This window comes from Emydura macquarii, unplaced genomic scaffold (assembly GCF_026122565.2).
Source record: "Emydura macquarii macquarii isolate MOO-44397 ecotype Brisbane River unplaced genomic scaffold, CSIRO-AGI_Emac_v2 contig_2422, whole genome shotgun sequence".
In the NCBI taxonomy this organism is placed as follows: domain Eukaryota; kingdom Metazoa; phylum Chordata; order Testudines; family Chelidae; genus Emydura; species Emydura macquarii.
Window position 1 is genome coordinate 26,030,651 of NW_027132559.1, and position 22,288 is coordinate 26,052,938.

The window sequence follows — 22,288 nt, forward strand, 5'->3', positions numbered from 1 at the left end:
AACTGTGACAGCTGGTTTAAAAGAGAAGTTAGAATGTTTCAGCTAGAACTCCTGTGGAATCCATCGGGGCATCCTTTCTTTTTTAATATTTTACCTAACTCATAAATCTTCCAATATTACAACATTGCCTACCAAACACCACTGCCTCCAGAATATGTCAAAGTGACAAATGCAGGATTGTCACAGTGTTATTTATAGGTTGCTGCAACTGTTCTTCTCCTGGTGCCTTTAAAGCCTTTTAAAGAGACAAGCCCCACCCCTCAGAAATTCACAGTCAGAGAGCCTGACCCTCTGAAGTGCTGATCACCAACTTAAAAGAGAATTGAACCCCCATCACAGCATCCAGTCCTCCGGGCTTGATTCTCCTCCCATGGGAGTCAGTGTCAAAACTTCCACTCTTTCCAATGGGTGAAGATAGGAAGGGATTGTGGGATCACTTTGGTACAGGGCATGGATTCCAAACTTTTCACTTTGGAGAGGGTTGCAGAAGATAAGTTACTACGGGGCATTCTGGCTCGCACCAGGGGTCAGAGACAGTCAAGAGTTTAAGGCCAGATCATCTAGTCTGACCTCATATGCATCACAGGCTGTCAACACCACCCAGCACCCATCCACTAAACCCCACATCTGAACTTAGACCAAAATATAACAAACCCAAGGAGATTAAACTATTGAGTGCCATAGGCAGACAACAGAAGGGACTGTGTGCTCTCTGCCTTCATCCCCTTTCACAAAAGGAGAATAATTTGGACAGGCAATAAAAAAAGGAAAGTCTGGATAGAGAGAAGAGTGAGTATTTGTTGGGAAAATGTGGGAAGTAAATATTAGTGGAATGTGGGTTAGTGAGAAGGGAAAGAGACTGAGGAGTTAGAGGAGGAAGGGAAAAAAAAAAAAAAAAAAAAGACATTCTTAGGGAAGAGAAAGTCATAGTATCACCCACTTCATTCCTTCAGGAATAAAAACACCATAAGGAAGAAAGTTCCCATGTTCATTTATAAAGATCGTAGGAGACAAAGCTTAGCAAAACTGGAGTACATTTAGTATTTCCATTTTATACCAGTATCATTTTAAAGTTATATCTGCTGTATTGTGCTAAAGATATTCCAGATCCAGATGCAATGGAGTTATATCTATGCCAATTTAGAGCAGCTCAGGATCTGGCCTTCATTTGTTACTCCAGGTCAGATTTCTCAAAAATTTGACATCCAACACAACAGAACATACAAGAAATGCAACTAAGCACCACTAGCATCTTTTACAGGATTTGCTGAGATTTATACATTTCATAGGACTGGACTTGGTACATTGACTTGGATCCTGCTAGAAAACTTCCATTGCTTTGCTTTTTCCTCTTCCTGCTATTTGGACTGGCATGCCTGTGAAATTAATATATTATTTTTAATGAAATATACAAATATAAAGCTGCATCAGCTTTGCATTAGACCTCATGAAATTGAAAGCAAAGGCAGAATGGAATATTTACAAAGGACTAATCTATAAAAAGGGGAATAAGGACAACCTGAGAATTATAGACTAGTCACCTTGACTTCAGTACCTTTGGAACAAATACGAAGGAATGGAACGATAGATAATGGAGCAAATAATTAAACAATCAATTTATAAGCACCTAGAAGATATTAAGGTGATAATCAACAGTCAACGTGGATTTGTCAAGAACACATTATGCGAAACCAACCTAATATACTTCTTTGACAGGGTAACAAACCTGTGGATTGGGAAAAAATAGTAGATGTGATATATTTTGATTTTAGTAAGGCTTTTGATACCGTCTAACATGATCTTATACACAAGCTAGGAAACTATAGCCTACATGAACCTACTATAAGGTGGGTACACAACTGGTTGGAAAACTGTACTCAGAGTAATCATCACTGATTCACAGTCAAGATGGAAGGGCATAATAAGTGGAGTCCTGCAGGAATCTGTCCTGGATCCAGTTCTATTCAATATCTTAAAAAATGATTTGGATAATGGCAGAGAGTACACTTACAAAATTTGTGGATAATTCCAAACTGGGTGGGGTTGCAAGTGCTTTGGAGGACAGGATTAGAATTCAAAATGATCTTGACAAACTGGAGAAACTGGTCTGATATAGCTAGGATGAAATTTAATAAGGACAAATGCAAAGCACTCACTTCAGAAGGAATAATCTATTGCACAAATAAAGAGTGGGAAACAACTACCTATGAAGAAGAACTGGAGAAAAGCACTTGAGTGTTCTAGTGGATCACAAACTAAGTATGAGTCAACAATGTAATCCTATAGGAAAGAAAGTGATCATCATTCTAGGATGTTTTAGCAGGAGTGTAGTAATTAAGGCATGAGAAATAATTCTTTCACTCTACTCAGCACTGATAAGGTCTCAACTGGAGTACTGTGCCCAATTTTGGGCACCACACTTTGGGAAAGATATGGAAAAATTGGAGAAAGTCCAGAAAAGAGCAACAAAAATGATTAAATGTCTAGAAAACATGACCTATGAGGAAAGAGTGAAAAAAATTGAGTTTGTTTAATCTGGAGAAGAAAAAAACCAAGAGGGGACATGTTTCAAGTATATAAAAGGTTGTTATAAAAAGGAAGGTGATAAATTGTTCTTACACACTGAGGACAGGACAAGAAATAATGGGCTTAAATTGCAGTGAGGAAGATTTAGGTTAGACATTAGGAAAAATTTCCTAACTGTAAGGGTAGTTGAGCACTGGAACTAATTACAAAGGAGGTTATGGGATCTCCACCACTGGAGGTTTTTAAGAGCAGGTTAGACAAACACCTGTCAGGGATGGTCTAGGTAATACTTAGTCCAGCCTCCATGCAGGGGACTGAACTAGATGACCTACTGAGGTCCCTTCCAGTCCTGCATGTCTATGATTCTATGATTGCATCTGCTGAAAGATCAAAAATTTGCTTTTGAGATGTTAATGATCACAGCTCTGTGGGAACACCCAAGCACTACATTCAAAGTATGTGTTGGAATGTTCTGTTCCTCTCAGGAGGCCTACCAGCTGGACACAGGCAGCTTGTTACAACTTGGGGAGGACTCCTGAAAGGTCCCCAGACTGGGAACACAGCAGGAAGGCATGCTAGGAGTAATACCTCAGGAGACAAAATTTTTGTTTTTAAAAGTGCTGTGATGCCACCCTAACTGATCAGGGCAAAAAAAATGTACGTGGAGCTAAGCACAACTCCAGTGCAGCCATTTGGGCACTTAAGAGAATCACTGAAGCATTGATACTGCAGTGAAAAGGATCAGCAAGATGGTTCCACCAGCATTTCTGACTCATTATTCAGCACGGCACAAGGTTACCGTGGCTTTAGCTTCAGGAGATTGCAAGGACAAAAATGGGGACACTAATATACCCGGGTGAAATTCGCTCCTATCCAGCAGAACTGGATAAGGCTTTATGGACGATGGAAAACCCATGTTAAGGGCATAAGTGGGATATGGGCTTTGCAGGCCCTCTCAACACTGGGGTGAGCTTTCATCCCAAATACATAGTAAAAAAAGAATTTTAATTGAGTTAATCACAACCAACATTAGATAAAAATACTAAAAACTGTCACTAGAAAGGTGCCCTCTCTTTGAAAGAGTACCTGGCAGTGTTTTAGGATATAAAAGATGCCCTTGTTTTTGGATTCGATTCCCCTTGTCAGTTTGGAATGCAAGTAAATAAGCAAAATTCTTTTCAGCAGTTCTCTCGTCACCGAGAGCAGCTCCTCTGAATCATTCTGGCTAGAAATATAAGAATGCATTTGACTGGAAGGTGAATTTGCAGCTGAAAACAAGTGACTGGTCATAAGTCACCTACCTTGATCAGCAGGTCACCCAGCTGAGCTTCTTAATAGCGCATTTATGGTTCTGAGAGCCACTGCAAGAGGGAAGGAGGTGTCTTGCATGCATGTTAATGGATGGAGACATGCCTTTGTAGGACAGAACAAGCATAATGTCTCCCACGACACTTCACATTCTCCCAGAGCATTATAGGAAATTCAGTCACCAGGAGCCCTTGCTGTTCCCTTTCTCTGCCAGTGTGTAGAGCGTTGAGAACATAACTACCAGTAGCAGTCGAAGTATGCTACTGTATTGTGCACCATTGTACCGGAGTACCTCTCATATTCTAAATATCCTGAGGGTTTCTGAAGCTCTCATCTCCATCCCCCAGGAGGGGTTTGTATTTGTTACGTTTAACCTCCCTTCACTCTACCCAACCACTCCCCCTGCTGAGCTGGGAAATGCTTCTGGCAGCACAAGCATCCCCTTTTCTCCTTGAGTTCATGGAAAGCAAGTAATTGTATCATGACTACCCACTGCAAAAGCAACCATCATGTGACCCTAAGGAGACAGTGGGTCTGCTCCATAGGGAACAGTAGATCACCACCTACTTCCTCCTGCCATATTGTACGTAGCTTTTCATCCACACGATCTAGGAACGCAGTGTGAGCACCACGTCGCCTTCTGTGCCTCTAACAACAGAATAGTAAAGATAAATTAGAGCAACTAAATGACACAGGACATGAGAATGTGCTTATGGTCTTTGATGGGAGGGCGGAAGAACCAGAACCTCAGATATACTTACACATCTGAATCAGGAAATAGGGCATCCAAAGTTATCTAGGCACGTTTGTATGTGCAATCACCTTATCTGCATGTGCAAATGTTACAAGCATTACTTTTAAATAAAACTATTACTGCAAATAGATTAGGTGTAGATTGTCATGCTGGCTAGATGGGGGGGAGGGAGGGAGGCTATTATATTGTTCTACATCAGTATGTCAAAATCATAATAATTCATGTGAGATATGCCATCTCAGGTACTGTTAGAAAGCACATTATAGCCAAAGTGAGATGATGATGTTTATGTTCATGTGTTATATGTGTAATGGAAGTTATGGGTATGGTTGCTATGTCTGTATTTCAAATTGTGCTGTGTCTGGGTCACACCCCAGACAGGATGGCTGCAGAACAAAATCCTGCTTGATGGCTCATTAAGAAATTCACAGGTGCAAGATGCCCAGGGGGAGAAGCCAGGGATATACCTGATGAGTTACCAGGACTTGCTCATGTGACTCTGGACTCCATTTTGGTTCCTGTGAAATTCCACAAGGGCCAGAGGACATAAAAGGCAGGTGCCCGGGATCCATTTTGTCCATTTTCAGTCTATCTTTCAGTCTCTCTCTACCTCTGGATCATCTCATCCACAACAGAACTGAAGCTGTGAAACAAAGGACTGAGACCCATCCAGGTACTGGATGTACACCAGAGGGATTATGCAAGCCTGCAAACTCCACAATTCTACTAGAAACCTGATAAATATGGACTTTCAAATCATTTGTATGTATCTGATTGCTTTAATCCTTTCACGTTTCTCTTATTGTTTGTTCCTTTCTTTTTATAATAAACCTTTTTTTAGTCACTAAAGGACTGGCTGGCAGTGTGGTATTTTGGGTAAGATCCAAACTTATATTGATCAGGTACTCTGGCTGACACTTTGGGGTCAGGAGGAACCTTTTTGGTAAAGAGTATAGAGTTTAAATAACTGGTCTCTTTACTGGACCTGGTGGCTGATTGGGAGCCAGAGACTGAAATGCAGTAAAGGGGGCTGTGTAGATTTTTATTTTGGCTTCTTGATAACCAGTGTGGGGAATCAGAAGCACTGTTTGTGGCTGGTTGGGAAGTCTGACTTCAGTGTCACCCACCAGTGTTGGGAGAATCTGCTCTCCTTTTACAGCCTGCCATGACCTGGGCATTTTCAGGTAGCTACCCTGGGCACGGAAGGGTCACAACGATGATTTAATGTCTCATCATTACACAAGAGGATAAATTCATAACTAAATGCATCTGTTACTCATACAATAGCCTTGTTCAATGCCCATTAACATTAATGGAAGTTGAGTACATGCCTTGGGAGCAGAGATCCTTTTATGTTTAGAGAAATTTTAGCTTTAAGTGCTTGGTTTGTGTTTGTAAACCATCCCAATATCATTCCCCCTCAATTTCCCCTGCCCACACATACTGCATATTCCTTCTGAAACAGTGTCTTGCACAGGGATTTTGACCCCTCTTCCCCAGTAATGAATTTCCTTCTACATGGTTCCCCTGGCAGTTTGAAGGTGTAAGGATGTGTGTCATTGCCATGTGCTGTGTTGTATAATTTAACATTGAGGCTTAATTTTCAAAGCAGACCAAGGTAATTATCCCTCCAACTCCCATCATGAACAGTGGGAGTCCCACACCTAGGCCCTCCAGGTACAAATTACATCTGGGGACAGGGGAGAACCTGGCAATCCATCTACTGAGTTTTCTCAACCCTCCAGCAGTCTGATGCTCTCATTAGCTGCATCAAAACCACTACGAAGTCCGTAATAGCATGATCTGAAGCCCATTGGAGTTACGGTTTTGAACCACACAGAGGTTAGCTCAGGGTACAACTAACCGTAAATGAAGCAGACTTAGGTGGCCAAGGGTTCTTTGGTAGAATGAGCCCGGATTCCCATTTGCATTCATGAGGCTTATACGTAATGAATCTCCGCTTGGTGTCCTTTTGCTTGTCTTTCAATGGTTGAAGTCCATGAACTGAAGAAGTTAAGTAAACAAGCTAGTAGCTATAAAACAGGCAGTCTGTGCTCTGTAGTTATATCCTACATCATTATCACCTGTGTGCTCTAGGATCATCAGTGTTTGGAGAGCTGTAAGCAGATGGAAATTTGGGAGTGAGTCCCAGAAAGTGGAATACCGGTACATAAAATATGTATACGCTTAATAGCATAACCCTTGTGATCTCCCTGCCCATCTTATTGCTGTACATGGTTGATTATATTAATGTTTTACTGTACAGGATCAATATATTGTGGCCATAACTCCGGTGTAATTGTTGGCAAAAACATGTGACTCTGTTAGTTGAGAGCTATGGCAATTACAGTAAGAGCACTCTTCCCATGTTCCATCTGCTTAACATAAGATAGCACAACCAAATACTGGGCAGAGTCCGCAAACAGTTCAAATCCACAGATAGCAAATTCTAAGCCTCAGCTGTGCCATGTAGGGACATCCCACCATTAGGAGCGCCTGGAGCTGTAGTGCCCCTGGGGAATTCTTCCCTGAACTTCCCCACATGCAGGAAAGCACACCTACAGCTCCCTGTCTCCAGCAAGTCAGCTTGCACCTCTGCTGGGCAGGCCTCATTCAGAGGGCCTCTGGTGATGAGCAGGGAGGCCTGGCCATGCCTCCCCACTGCTCTCTGGGGTTGTGGGTGCCCCAGGAGGGTGGAGGAGAAGGATCAGTCCCTATGCTCCCCCAAGGGCAGGGACTGCAATTGCATCTCTCCGTTATGCAGGCCCTGCAAGTGAGTCAAAGATCCCTTGTGCCCTTCCCCCCCACATTCACATGGGCCATGCATAATCTGGCTCAAAATGAAATTTAGCTGACTCAGGAACCACTACCCACAGTAAACCTATGCCTAGAAGCAATTTCTCCATCTGCTGTTGCTTTCATGCAAGAATGCTTCTCTCCCCTCCCCCAATCTAGTGATATAGGGCCCAACCCTGCTCCTGTGAGGTATCCTGAGATAATGAGATTATTTGCATGAGTCAGGTCTGTGAGATAAAACCCATATTTTAACTAGGGAAATAAACTTCTGTTTGTATACTAATTGCCCCCAACATATTGGTATTCAGTGCCTTATGCTCCATTTGAGGATACTTAACCCTCCCACAAAGCCAGTTGTCTCGCAGCCTTATTCATGCCCTCTGAAGTTATTGCATCAATAGCTAACTTCTACAGTACAAGGAGTTCGCACGTCAGTAAAGACTTACCTGCATTTAAATGCTGTGATTTGAACTTTAAATTGAAAGGGTCTCTGGGGTAACTCGTCACAAAGTCCGGTATGTTAGTTTCATACTGCACAAGACAAGGTAACATAGCAACATCAGATGTGTGATCATATTGAAACCAAGAGTCAGTGCAGCCCTTATGTGCTGAAATTCGATAAAGGGCAAGATATGCCAGTATATCAAGAATTCATTAAGCAGACAATTTAGGGTTAGATCTCCAGCGAGCTAAATTGGCATAGTGCCATTGACTTCCATGGAGCTACACTAGCTAGACATCTGGCCATTAGTTTAGTTGCCTAGAGAGAAGATCTCTCGGGTAGGAGCCTTTTTTTTTAAATTCGCTTTGCACTGCACCTACCACAAGGGGGTCCTGGTCCGTGAATGGGGTTCCTAAGCACTACCACAATATAATGAATAGCAGTGCAGCATTTTTCCACAGAAGGGAGTCCAGGTCCTAAAACAGCTAGGGATGAGGATGTCTTGGAGTCAATATGATGAGCTCTCGGTACAGAAATAGTACTTAGGATCACTTTCAATCAACCCCAATTGGTTGACTAAGGAGCATCATGAATCGGCATCATGTACTACAGCTGGTCAGGGACTTTTCAAACAAAATGGTTTTTTCCACTCAAAGAATGTGGTTCATTGAAACCAAAAACTTTTTGCAGAAATGTATTAGTTTTGATGAAATTTTCTAAGGTCCAGGATGGGATTTCTGATCATGGCAAATTGTGAAATATCTTAGTTTTGTTCCAGTAAAGACTGGGAAAAATATCAGAAATCTCAAAAAAATTCAAAGAACGGGAAACTATTTCCCACCCAGCTCCAATTTGTTCTCCAGTGAGCATGTGTAAGGGATTCTGGTTGCTGGAGAACTAAGACTGACTAGAAACAATGCTGGAACAAAGCAGCCAAGGAGCTTCAAAGAAATTCTTTATTGTAAAGGATGTATTTATCAAAAAGGACTCTGGGTTCAAAATAGACCAGATTTAAAATAAATAAAATGCTCTGGATTTTGCAACAAGAGGTCATGAAGGTAGCTGATGGTTGGCAGCTTTTGACTGAACTATTAGCCTTTCTTCAAACAGAGTCCTCCTGTGCATAGAACAAGATTTGGCCTAATAAAGTGGCTTTAGAAGTCTGGAGGGAAAAAAAGACTTTGTTAGGGTGACCCTTTCACCTAATTTGAAGTTCTGTGGAAAGCAAAGCTAGAAAGGGAATAAGAACAGTTCCTTGTTGTAGCCTGCTGCTGCCTGCTGAATTGCTGACATGGTTGACCAGGCAGCAGCATACAACAAGGGGGAGCTGCTAGGTGTGCTTGCCAAGGTGGGCATTTAGAAAAGACATTTTAAAAAATTCACACACGGGGCTTTAAAGGGAGGGTAGCTTCTGGTGTCAGTGACCCCTGGGCAGTAGAGTTTACCATTAGGACCAGAGTGATCACTGTCACAGGGATGGGGCATTGTGGGACAGCTCCTGAAGGACTGTTAGGGTAGATGCAGGTCTCACGGTTTCTACGCTGGCACTGCATTGACCTAAGTAGATCGACCATAGCTCTGCTCCATTCACGGAAGTGGTTTTACAGCATCACCGTAATAGGGCATTTATGTCGGCCGGAGACAAATTTGAGTGCACATAGGTTGATGCAAGGTGACTTACGTCAATCTAACTTTGTAGTGTAGATCAAGGCCTTAGCTAGAAACACAAACCAAATTCACAACTTTCTCAGACCTCCACAGACTGTAATGATATAAACATACCCGAGGCTAGGCAGTAATTTCCTGGTCAGATTACAAATGAGCGATCCAGTATTTTGGAAGAAACCCGGTTTAGTGGTGTCTGGATTAATGATCTGTATAAAGTATGAGGACATTGTGAATGAGTGAACTGGACATGCAAAAATGGAAATAGTGAGGTCTTATGCAATGAAATAGTCCTAGGGACAAATTCAGAGATCACCGAACTAGTGGTGTAAACTACAGGCTCGTAATTTGATGAAAGCAGATGCGTAACTGTGGATTGATGGAATTTAGTGTAACATACACACTAGATGGCCTGAATGGGGGACAGCAGTAAGAGCTACCAATAGGAGTACTTCTTTAAACTTTATACGCTGCCCCCCCTTTCTAATCCTAGGGGGCCCAATTCTGCCTTCAGTTACTGGGGGCAACTCCTACTGATTTCAATGGGAGTTACACCATGTAAGTGAGGGTAATTGGACTGTGTGTGTAAATGACACCAAATTAAAGCCATTTACACCCATTTATACAGTCTGCATCACCATTTACCTCACCTCTGAATTTTGTACCTCATTCTTTTGTCTCAGACCCTGTCAACGCTGAAGACTTTGGGACCAAGATAGCTATGTCCCTGCAAATTGTTAATGTAGATGCACTGCACTGCTGCTGCTGCAAAAAAAAAAAAAGTAACTTGCACCAGTGTCACTTAACTCATTCCCAAACTCGTGCAGCTACATCAATGGACAAGGCATAAGCCATCCTGATCCTTGCCTCGATTCTAGGAAAACTCAGTACAACTCAGGAGAACCGGATGCAAATGTGGCTTTAAACCCCTAAACCAGCTCTTTACCACTATATGCTGGTGTGATTCTTCCATGGCTTAAAGGTGGCTTTCCACTGATGGCAATGCACAAAGCAGTCCTGACATAGGAGTGTACCCAGGACTGAGAAGGTAAGGGCTTGTCTACATGGAGGTTTTACTGGTATAATTACGTCAGTATAATCATGCCAGTAAAATTCCCTGTGCAGATAAGCCCTTCATATCTCTCAAACTTGCATTGCTGTCCAGAAGAATTTCTAGGGCTCACTAGACTCATGCAGTTCGTTTGCCAATTGGCTGAAACTGGTGGCATGATAAAGTTTAGCCAATTAGGGTACACCTACACAGTAGCTGGGAAGGTGATTCCCAGCATGGATGCACACACGTACGCTAGCTCTGCTCAAACTAGAGCATGAAAAAAGCAGTGCGGGGCCATGGCAGCACAGTGGCTCCAGCAAGCTGCCTGAGCACAATCCCACCCAAGCCCCTGGGCACATACGTGGGTGGCTAGCCCAAGCCACTGACCATGCTGCCATGGTCACACTGCTATTTTGAGCGTGCTAACTTGAGCAGTAGTAGCATGCATACATCTGCTTGAGCTAGGAATCACGCCCCCATCTGCGGGGTGAACATACCCTTAGACGCTCACTACTGTATTTCTCAGACTGTTAGGGTGGCGAATCCTCTCTCTGTCTCTGGGCCTGAACCTGAAGACAATGGGTGTTGAGGCTATTGAGCTCTTAGCAGCTCCCAGGAACTAACCCTCAGTGCCAGGTTGGAATCCAAGTGGCAGGGTGAATGCGTTTTCCTTCGGTCAGTGGTAGAGTTTTGCAGGGGAGGCAGAGGTTTGAGAAAAAGCCTTCCTCCCTAAACTTTTTAGTGGAAGGAGAAAAGTTTGGATTTGAGGATTTTAATGGACATCAGTTTTTCACTAGGATTCCTGTAGAATGAAAGTGTTGAAGCAAAAGGGGATTTCCCTTGAGTCAGGATTCAGTTAGGCCTTGTCTACACTAGGAAGTTTTGTCCACAAAAGTCAGCTTTTGTTGACAAAACCCTTCTGGCGTACACACTACGATGACCATTGTTTTGTCGACAAAATAAAACCACCTAGAGGAGAGGCATAGAGCCTCTGACTGGCGACACAGTGTCAGTGTAGACACTGTTCTCTTAGAGTGGTGGAGGAGCTGTCATGCTTGTCATGCTCTTAGAGCTCCCAGCTGCCTGGCTGCGAGCCCCGGGAACCCCGAGCTTCCAGCCATGGTGTGGGAGGCTGCTGCTGGGCTCGCAGCAGGACACAGGAGGCTGCAGCCCTAACAAGCTGGTACAAGGCAAGCCGCAGGGGGCTGCAGCCGGCTCCCAGCCTGGGAGCAGGGAAGTCCCCACACCCCAGCTGGGATAGGTGGAGGTCAGCCCACAGGGAGCCCGGGATGACTCAGCTCCCCCCACACTGCCCCTTAAGTTGGTGGAAGTGGTCCTGGTGAAGACAGACTCCACTGACCCAAGGAGAGCAGTGTGGACATCAGCCATAGCGGTAGCTGAATGTCAACAAATTTCTGTAGTGTAGTCAAAGCCTTAGACAGACAGTTTTCCTTTGCCAATAGGAGGGGAGGGAAGCCAGGTCTACACTACACATTCTCAAAGCTCCTACGGTAGATGCAGCTATTCTGGCAAAACTGTATTTTCACCAATCTAGCTTGTTTCACTCATAAGCGGTGCTTTTACTATGCTGGTACAAAGTGTAGCTTTGCCGGTGTAGTTGTGTCCATGCTAGGAGCACTTTGCTGGTAGAATAGACAAGTATTCCTTAAATGCTCCAAGTGCTAACATAGGCCTGAGAATGGGCTTTCAATCAACCTCATTAAACAAAGAATAGGGAAGATAAATTCCCGTGAAAGCAACTTGGCAAAGGAATTTGGCCCTGGTTATAGCTCTGACTGAAGGAAAACGGGGAAAAGTTATTTATTGTTTTCCTGGTAAATGTGACTTGAAAAAGAAAAAACAATGTGCTGCTTTTTTTGGTTTCTTTGTTTTATAACAAAGGTTTAAAAGTTTCTTTCGGAAAGAGAGTGTATTGCTGTTTTTCACTTTAGAAATTACTACTCCCATTTTTGCTGGTGGACTTTTTCACACTCCTGAAAGGTGACGTAGCTATGCTGACACAACTTTGTAGTGTAGAGTAGGCCTTAATCTTGCCTACTGAAGCTATTCCACTTGGTATAAAATACTTGAGTACATATTCGGTCACTGGCACCACCACAATGACTTTTGTGATTGGCATCTCAGGGTAAATCTAGCCTGAACAATTGAAACAATTCATTTCTACATTTTCCAGTTCTTTTCTTTTTTTGTTTTGACCAAAGCAATTGGCCAAAAATGACATGAATTTACAAAATGTTTCAGTAGACCTAGACTTTAACAAAAAAAAAAAAAAAAAAAAAAAGCAAAGTTTTGGCTGAAAAATTTCACCCCTTTCTATTCTGATGCAAATAAATAATAAATAAAAATAAATGTGAGAATAACTTTCCTCTCCAGCTAGTTGAGCAACCCAGGCATGGTGTTTTTGAAGACCAGACACTGCAGCCATACACAGTAAGGAGGGAGGAAAAATCATAAGGTAAGGATGAGTGAATTAGTCATGAACTAGTCATGTTCTTTTTTTTCATTTAAAATCACTTATGCAAAATTTATGGAGCGCTCCAAAAAGCTCGATTCATCAGGGAACCACTATGCTTTCAACAAAGCTTTTCAGAGACTAATTTATTTTTTAGATTGTATAGCTTGTATCCAGCGTACACCAAAGTTGGATGTTTAGTACTGCACTTTGGTCAAAGTTTTTGCTGCGAGAGTGACATCTAGTGACCTATGCAGTGTTGTTGCAACCATGTCTGTCCCAGGATATTAGAGAGACTGGGTAGGTGAGGTTATTAAATATCTTTTATTGGACTTACTTCTCTTGATGAGCGAGACAAGCTTACACACAGCTCTTCTTCACTTTGTCTCTCGCACCCAGGTTGGTCCCATAAAAGATATTACCTCACCCACCTTGTCAATCTAGTGGCCTAGTAAGTTAATTATCATGGATTTTCTGGCTACTGAGAGAGAAATTGCTTCAAATAGTCTAAGGGTATGTCCACACAGCATTTTAGAGCAAGCCTCCCAGCCCAGGTCAAATGACTCAGGTTTGCAGGACCTGGGCTAGCACTCCAAAATAGGTGTGTAGACGGTGCTTTGAAGTTGCAACTCTAGACTCTGAAGCCTAGAGAAGTGAGTGGGCTTCGGCGCTCAAGCTGCAGCTTCAGCGCGCTCTATGCATGAGTGCCAACACGGGCCACATCAGGCCAACTCTGTTGACCTTGGCTGGAAAGCTTGTTCCCACTTACTCCAAAATGCTGTGTAGACAGACCACCATGACATGCCCTTACATATCTTACCTGCCTAAAATCATGTGGTTTGGGATCTTGGTACATGCCAGTCTTATATTTTCCGTTCTCCACAAACATTATCTCCGCTTCATATGAACCCACACGTGGAAACCTTGTGACGAGCTTGGGCAACTCTTTCTTCCTTTCCAAAGTAGGGTGGAACTGGCCGATCTTTATCCTTGGCAGCTGTTGCTTCGTTTCAGATTCTGTGCTGTTCACCTTCTTCAGTTCTTCCTTTAATTTTCCTGGTGGCTTTCGTGGAGGCCTGGAAGATTTATAGAGTTTGTAGCTAAAATCGGGTGGCTGTTTTTGCCATATATCTGTCTGTGTGGTGGCTCGGAGCTGCTGCACAAAACTTTGATTCTGTGCAAAGGCCAAATCCAGGTGTGCAGAAAATTTGATTCTTCTTTCAAAAGAAAAGGTGGGCTGTTTGCCTTTACAACTAGTGGTGAGCATTGTGGGATTTTCTACTCGCAGGTATTTTAACCCCTGGCAAAAAAACATGCATCTGATTAATGGTTGTTTTGCATGTGTTTAGCACTGATTACATATCCAGTGCTGTACTGTATCACAGTTCTGTACTGTATCAGCTGCTTCATTATGTTGCCCAGACTGCCAGGCCTATCATTACTCAGGTCATCCCATTTACTTTTTTAAAATATTGGCACAACATTAGCTTTCTTGCAGTCTACTGGAACTTCCCCAGTGCACCAAGACTTTTTGAAAATCATCATTAATGATTCCGCAAGCTCATCAGACAGCTCTTTTAAAACTCTTAGATGCAAGTTATCCATACCTGCTAATTTAAAAATATCTGATTTTAGAAGTTGCTGTTTAGGATACTCATGAGTTACTCTTGGAACAGCCAGAGCATCCTCATATGAGGACTGCATCATCTGGCTGTTTTCCAAATACAGAACAGAAATATTTATTGAACACTTCTGCCCTTTCTGCATTATTATTGAAAAATCTACCATTTCCATCTAGAAAGAGGATGCAGATTGTCACGGATCTGCTGACCCCATTCCTCAACCAGTATTCCTTGTCCCCTCGCAGCAAGGCCTTATGGTATTCAGAAGGTTTGCAGTCCCTCGGGTGGGCTCCCAGAATCCCGCCCCACTCCTGTCCAATAAACTACAGACAAGCAGGCCCTAACGGAAGGAAAGCAAGGATAAGAGTAGACAACTTGACTCATGATGAATAACAATCGTGTTTATTCAATTGTTTTTAATACTTAAAAATCTCTCTAGATTACTCATTTACTTAGAACAGCCTCCTTGTGTATTACAGCAATGGAGTGTTTCTAAGTCCTGTTTTTAAGGTTTAATTGGGCAAAAGGAAGAGATTGGAATTATCCATAAGCTTCACCAAAGCAAACAGGCAACACATTTATTAACCTCGTTATCCTATCTGCTCTGTACAGTCGGCACTCTCGATTTTCTGTGCATGTTTTAGTACCTTAGCAACAGACACACTTAATCACATAGATCCATACATATGGTGACAACTACAAAAGCAACCCTGAAGAACAGCATTTATCTGAAGATGTTAAGAAGCACCACTCACCACTCTGTAAAGTCTGGTGTCTCTGGCAAGCTTCATGCGCTGTATCAGACAGCTAAGCTTCTCTTCTCTACAATGCTAGGGAAAGCTGAGCAAAGAGATGAACTCACAGCACATGTTTATTCTGGGAGCTGTTTATTCTTCTGTTGTACAAAACAGCTCGAATGTATAATCTTGCTCTGCCCATTTAGGTTGCTAAGAAACAGGATAATTTCACCTCAGGACTTGATTGAGAATTCAAAAATGAAAATAGTGCCTCAGTTGGCTGCATAAAATTAACTTGAAACCTAGCAACAAGGCCACACATTCCTTGCTAATGTTTCAAATGTTAGAAAATAGATATTATAAAGGAAATATGACCCAGAAAGCTATAACAGCAAGTAGAAAGAAGAGCAGAACTGCTGCATTTTGTATGGTGTCAAGCGATAGAATTTTTCTAAACTCACTTTTTTCCTGAAAATATAGGGCCAGATTCTTTGGTGCTCTGCACCATGTTTAGTCATGTAGCAGTGCATGCAAAGCAGCTGTGAATGAGTGTGGTAGTCTTTTACACCAATATAACACTCACTTTGCACTGATGTAAATGACTATAAGGTACAGGGCAACAGAGAATTAGGTCCCCCATTTCTATTTCAGTTAGTAACTAGCCTGACTTATTTACCAATTACACATCCTTTGAAGTACACTATCCTACAACCGTGGAGATTATACACTTCAAGAAAAAAATATTCTCACACAGACACACAATTTGAAATATGTGCTAATTGTGTGCCTGCAGCATAAGGAATAGCCAATGACAAAGTGCAAAATTATAAACTCATTACAGTGCCCATCCAGCTTGATGATTAATTCACATCGACAAAACCAAACCTAGCATGGTCAACATTTAGTTACAAAACCTGTTTCAGATTTCAGTACAAGTCAAATTCAGACCAGGACTCCAGAAAACATTGCAACCCTAAAGCCAAGCTTTCAGCAAGACCAGTCTGAGTTATGACTTGCTGCTTGCTAAACCTTGGTTAGTTTCTTGTTCTCAGAGGAAACCCAACAAAACTATAGTAAATCTATACATAACAGATTCAATTAGGGGGTGAAAAACCCCAAAACACAATGGAGACATCAAACTGAGCTACCACCAAAAGTGAGTGGCCACATGATCTTAGAATTGTAATGCTTCCCTCGCCTTAACCCAGCCCTCCCTGTTATTCTCACGCAGAACACCACCTCCAAAAAGACAGCCAGATTTGGTTATGTTTTACACAAGTGTAAATCTGGAGCAACTCCATTGATTTCAGTGGTGTTGTTCTAGATTTACCTTGGTGTAATTTATCGGAATCTGGCCACTAGACGGTAAATTCATCCAGGCAGGACCTTTGTCCTTTTATTTTTAAAACATATTTTTATATAAATAGTAAAGCAAAATACAGTTTCTCATGGCTTCAACCCAAAAACAAGTTAGCGGCTTCAACTGAGATGTGTGATAAAGGTTTTGGATTTGAAAGAAAGATCATGATCGGAAAGATCATGCAGGCGTGCTAAATTAAAATCTGGGGATACATTTGCATAATCCTTTGCAAACTGGAACTGCTGAGGCTGCCGTTTCATTTAAGAGAAAATGTCTTCAACCATAATTTAACTTTACTCATTTGAAATAATTAGTATTGCCACTAGATGGCAGCCTATTACTTGCTATAGCAAAGGGTAAAGGGCAGTAAAAATCAGTAAAGGACCCTTTGGTATAGATCTGCAGTGCAAGTGAGTCAGATATTTTTCTAATAAAAATAACTGTATATTTACAGCTAAATGCAAGCCATTCTTAGAATTAAATACAACTAAGGAGATCATGTAGTTCAGGGGCTAGAGCAAGGAGTGAAACTAAAAGGATTCTAATCTGAGACATTAAATCATTGTGCGATCTTGAGAAAATCATGTGTGTAACTGAACATGGCTGGAAAATTGTGCAAAGAGGATTTCACATTGAAAACCACATGCTGCAATTGGAGTGAGCTATGACTATCATTAATAGCTTCTCCTTTAGAAAATAAATGTCTGAGTAATATATCCTAACCCACTCAGTCCACCATTTATTTTTAATGGTATTTTACTTGTATTGTTTGAATTCTGTTTTATCAACACCTTGGAAAAAGGCAACATTAGCCAAATACTGTTTAAGAAAAAAATATCATTTTACAGTATTAAAATGATCTTTCATATGTGCTGTGTGTTTTAGTTTCTCTTGAGCTTCTCATATGCAATATGGATTCCCACTGCAGTAATTCTTCCTTTCTGCGAACATTCCCACAAACAAAAACTCTCCTTGGCTGTGGTGCCTACAGAATACTTGACAATGGTTAGGCAGGTGATATGCTGTGACTGCTGACCATCATTGTTCCATTATTTCCTTCTTAGCTTCCATCTGCTTGTGGTATCCACATATTGTTTCTTGTCTTATACTTACACTAAGCTCTTTGGGGCAGGGACCTTCTTATCATCATGTATTCGTACAGCACCTTGCACAATGGCACCTTGATCGATGATAATGGTCCTTAAGTACTATTGCATACTATTGCATTACACACATATATATAAAATAAATTATTGTAACATTTAAATGTTTGCAGAAAGTGAATGAAAGGAGTTGTGAGTATAGTCAAATCAAAGTTTTTGTCAGACAAATAATCTCCACCCCCTCCACATTTCTGCCAAGCACCATCCCCTCTTTTGACATTCAATATCATTGAGGGCATTCAGCACATTATAAGATTGTGTCCCTTCTTTTTAAACACATTTTTTAAGAAGAAAAGATCTTTAAAAGCCCCCTGCCCAAGAATGCTTATTACGATCATGTATTTGTTTATGTCAGCTCCCCAATATGCTGGGGCTTTCAAGACACACATGAAGGGATAGGTAATTGCTCCAAGGTGCTTAGACTTTTGGACAGACAGACATCAGGGAAGAGAAACACCAAAAGGGATTTTATATGCAAAGCAAAAAGATTCACTATAGGCTGCTTTCATGATAAAGTAGACAACGTATCGTTATGAAAGAAGACTATTTAAGCTACAGGGTGTAAATAAAAGCTGTTGAACCTAAGAAGCTTATAGTTATTTGGATCTTTCTATACCTTAAAAACATAACAATATCCTGGGTTTACGCCTAATATGCCAAATTACAGTCTAGAGGCATTACCACAGAGTTTTAGAAATAAGATTTTGCACACTAGAATTGCTGATGAAACCTAAAACATTGTGATTCTACATCATTATAACACTGTGGCTATGGAGCCATTAATTAAAGTTAAATCAATATTTTTTTCAGAGTTCTATTCAAATGGAATTTGGATGGGCACAGGTTTTGAATTAAGTGGAACTTACAGTGCATGGAAGATAGATGACAGGGTTTCAGTATATACTTACTGCATTATCCTTTTTTGTTTAAAGAACTCAGCATGTCTCCTCTGAGTTAAATAACTTCAGCACTCTACATTTACCTCTTATTTTGACTTTTCTTGTGATTGATGTGCCCAACTTGATTCGATTTCACACACACAAGATGCTTCAATACACAGACTTCCTTGGGTGGCAGGGTTTTGACAGCAACCCATTTAATAGCTGTTTGGTGGCAGGATGAATGCTAGGGTCAGAGGATTGGTAGATTTTGTTACAACTAATGAAGGAGGGTGTTTGGAGTATTTCCAGCTGCCACCCTTCTGCAGGAGAATCCTTACAGTCCAGGGATTCTCAAACATCTTCATTAGCGTGGGCCACATCTTAAGAGGGATTATTTTGAGGACCGCCTCAGCTACTTGTGGAACACTGGTAAAGTCGCAAGAATTCTATGGCAACCACAGGAATTGTGCACAGTCAGTCCTTTCCTCTGAAGCCAGGACTGGCTGCAGGTGTCACATTAACCAATTCTACCTGCAGTGTGTAAATAGCAGCCATATTGAACCTGCTGACCAGACTACCTCAAACTATTTCCTACAGGAAGATAAAGAGGGAAAGTGGCCAGTCCCTAGTAAGATCAATGACCCGTAACATTTTTTCAATTTTTTTTTTCCTTTTTGCTTTTCTTTATGATTCAGAATTACATAATAAAAATGAGAAGACTATTTGAGTTACTACCCAGAAGTGATAGTCAGGATCGGGGTCCCATTGTGCTAAGCACTGTACAAAAACGTGTAAGACAGTTCCCATTCCCAAGGAGCTTACAGTCCCATTTGGATGGATTTTGTTCACATTTTTAAAAAAGCTGAGCTGACCAGCTGTGAGTCAGCTCTTTGGTGAAACGCTGGCCCCTCTGAAGTCAATGGGAGTTTGGCCAGGAATTCACCCTTTATGTCCAGCAACAGAATGCATAGAACAGGTGAGGCAACCTTAACAAGAGCATTGCAAACAAGAAGCTATGGTCCATTCTAGTTTATTGGCAACTATTTCTTTATTTCTAACTCCAGCTCTCTAAGGTCTTTTTTTGGTTATTTTAGCTGGATTACCACCAATCCCTAGGATATAAATGGGAGAGGGAAGTGATTCACTGCTCACTTCATTTGGAGCTATGTTTGTGCTTCTCCTTTCTCTTGGCCTGTCTCCCTGAAAAACACTGATTCCTCCAGTCAGGAATAGAGGGTCCTTGGCCTCCTGCAATAGGTACTGATCATCAGGCCCCAGGGCAAAACAGTCAATGGCCCCCCTAGAAAGGGATGGCTGAGGTTTACGACCATAGGCTGTGGGTGAAGTTCCTCTTAGGGAGGCTAGCTCCCCATCCCACCTCTTCCACCTGTGGCCCCGCCCACACTCCAGCCTAGGCCTCGCCCCCTGCCCCACTCGCTGCTCTGTCACTCCCCGCCCCCGCCCTTATTCACTGCATCCCTACTACACACACACACACACACACACACACACACACACACCCCGCTCAGCTCCCTTCCTCTCTTCCACACACACTCCCCCTTCCTTCAGTTGGTGAGCAGGGACCTGGTGAGCAGTGGGGGTTGCGGGGAGAGGGATGCAGTGAGGAGCAAGAAGGCCAAGTGGGAAAGGGGAGGGGTGTGGAAGAGAGGAAGGGGGCTAAGCAGGGAAGTGGGTAGGGATGGGATGAGAAGCAGGGGAGAGGAAGGGAGCGGGGCCTGGGGTGGAGCCACGGGCGGAAGAAGCAGGATGGGGTCAGGGAGCTAGTCTCCCGGAGGGGAAATTGCATCCACAGCCCATGGCACAGGCCCTTTTAAAAAACTGCCAGGCCCCTGGCCACTTGGCCCTTTTGCCCCCAACAGCCAGCCTGATGACTGGATTGGCTGGTATCAGCTACTCTGCTGAACTCAAAGCAGAGTGTCTGCCAGGTCTTTGTGCTCCCCATTGGCTCAGTGGGCATTCAGAGCAGGGCATTGTCAGGCCAGGTCACTCCCCTTTTTCTCCTCCCAAGTACCTTATTAACATGCAGCCTGGCAGGAGATGGTGGCACTCAGGGGCTGTGCCCTTTCAGTGCGTCATTGCTGACACAGTCAATGGTCATTTTATTTGCATTGGTTTCCACAAGTCACCTGCTGCATTTGAAATTTAAGACCCTAGCCTGCCAGCCTCAGTTCAGTTAAAACCCACTCTCGGAGTAGTTGCATTGTTCTCTCAGGGCCTAGTCACAGAAGCCTCAGTTCAGTTAGGCACCTAAGCACGGGCCTAACTTGAAGCATGTGAGTAGTCTCATTGGCATCAATGGGATTACTCACTTCCTTAAAGCCAATGGCACAACTCACATGCAGAGTCAGGCACATGCTCAAATCCCTTGCTGAATCAGGGCCAAAGTAAGATACTAAATGTGAGTCTCAGTACTGGACCCATTCAAAAACATCACGATTGCACAAGCCATAAGCCAACTGGTTATGGAGTTTCTAAGCACTTACATTCAGAAATAGCTACAAGAACTAGGGGCCCTCACTTTATGTAGTCATCACAAAAGTTGCAAGGCTCTCTACTGAATAAACCTGGCTTAGCCCTAGGATAATTCCAGCACCAGCACCGCTGATAGAACAATTCAAAAAGAGATCCACTGAAAGGTTTGCAAATAAAAGTGGTGTGATTGCTGCATGCTTCTCCATTGGGTCATGCTGTTGGTGAATATTCAACGGAATGCTGGTGTATTTGTGAAAATGTTTGTGAATCTTGAGATTATAGCACTATTATCTGCTAAAAAACATCCCCAAAGCAGGTTATCCAATATTAGTCTTGTATCACATATTGTTCTCCTGTTTAATATATTTTGGTCCCCCACTTAGGGAGTGTAAGTTTTTTGAGATAGGGCAGGAACCATCGTTTTGTTCTGCATTTGTAGAGTGCCCAGCACAAGGGTCCCTCCATGGACTGCAGCTCGTAGGCATTATGGCAATACAAAGAAGAATAATTATGAATTAATAAACAGCATCATACAATTTGAGTGACCAAACATGGATTTCTTTTAGATTTATACACACGCTAAAAAAAGCACTGACCTACCTGCTCTAGGCATTCTTGACATAGCATACCAACATTAATTCCCAAGCAGCTAAAGTGCAGCAATGTAATTCAGAATAACCTACCACCACCAAACCATGCAACTCAAAAAATCCAATTATCCGTTGCCCCCTCTAACGCTGAATTGCCAAAGGTCAAAGAGAACAGTTGGTAACTGAACCATAGGGTAAAAGTTGACCGTATCTTTTTATGACTACCACAACCATTAAGAGAAATCAGGTTCATTCATAAACAGAAAAAAAAAAAAAGGATAAATTCAATGATTCTCAATCAACAAATAATTCAGCCAGTTCTAATATCTATGAGATGTGTATGTGGGAAATATGGCAGATGTATTCTGCGTCCCTTGGGTGTGTGTGTGGGGGGGGGTTTATAGATTAGTGATAGTAACAAAAT

General features: G+C 42.3%; 1 protein-coding gene across 6 annotated transcripts; it reads right to left on the bottom strand.

Annotated features, from left to right (window-relative positions):
* Positions 1-974: 974 nt before the first annotated feature.
* Positions 975-15,493, bottom strand: CUNH7orf78 (chromosome unknown C7orf78 homolog). Of its 6 annotated transcripts, none has more exons than XM_067561684.1 (7): positions 15,396-15,493; positions 13,839-14,094; positions 7,831-7,915; positions 6,453-6,592; positions 4,402-4,482; positions 3,613-3,747; positions 975-1,376 (listed from the first exon to the last, which is right to left on the bottom strand). In XM_067561684.1, the coding sequence occupies exons 2-7, from the start codon at positions 13,905-13,907 to the stop codon at positions 1,359-1,361; spliced, it is 528 nt and encodes a 175-aa protein (XP_067417785.1). In that variant the 5' UTR covers positions 13,908-14,094; positions 15,396-15,493; the 3' UTR covers positions 975-1,358. The 6 variants fall into 6 exon arrangements, with proteins under 6 accessions (XP_067417785.1, XP_067417780.1, XP_067417783.1 ...); XM_067561679.1 differs by having other exon boundaries at positions 13,839-14,318; positions 15,396-15,457; XM_067561682.1 differs by lacking the exon at positions 3,613-3,747 and adding an exon at positions 3,828-3,887 and having other exon boundaries at positions 13,839-14,318; positions 15,396-15,457.
* Between the last annotated feature and the right edge of the window lie 6,795 nt (positions 15,494-22,288).

What these genes read in the sequence shown, in the direction of transcription:
- CUNH7orf78 (XM_067561679.1), bottom strand. Translation starts at nt 15,431, where the DNA reads ATGAAGCTTGCCAGAGACACCAGACTTTACAGAGTG. An exon ending in ATCACAGCATTTAAATGCAG is followed by an intron (nt 6,593 to 7,830) that starts GTAAGTCTTTAC and finishes TAACTTCTTCAG; the next exon opens with TTCATGGACTTCAACCATTG. An exon ending in GTACAATATGGCAGGAGGAA is followed by an intron (nt 3,748 to 4,401) that starts GTAGGTGGTGAT and finishes ATTTCTAGCCAG; the next exon opens with AATGATTCAGAGGAGCTGCT.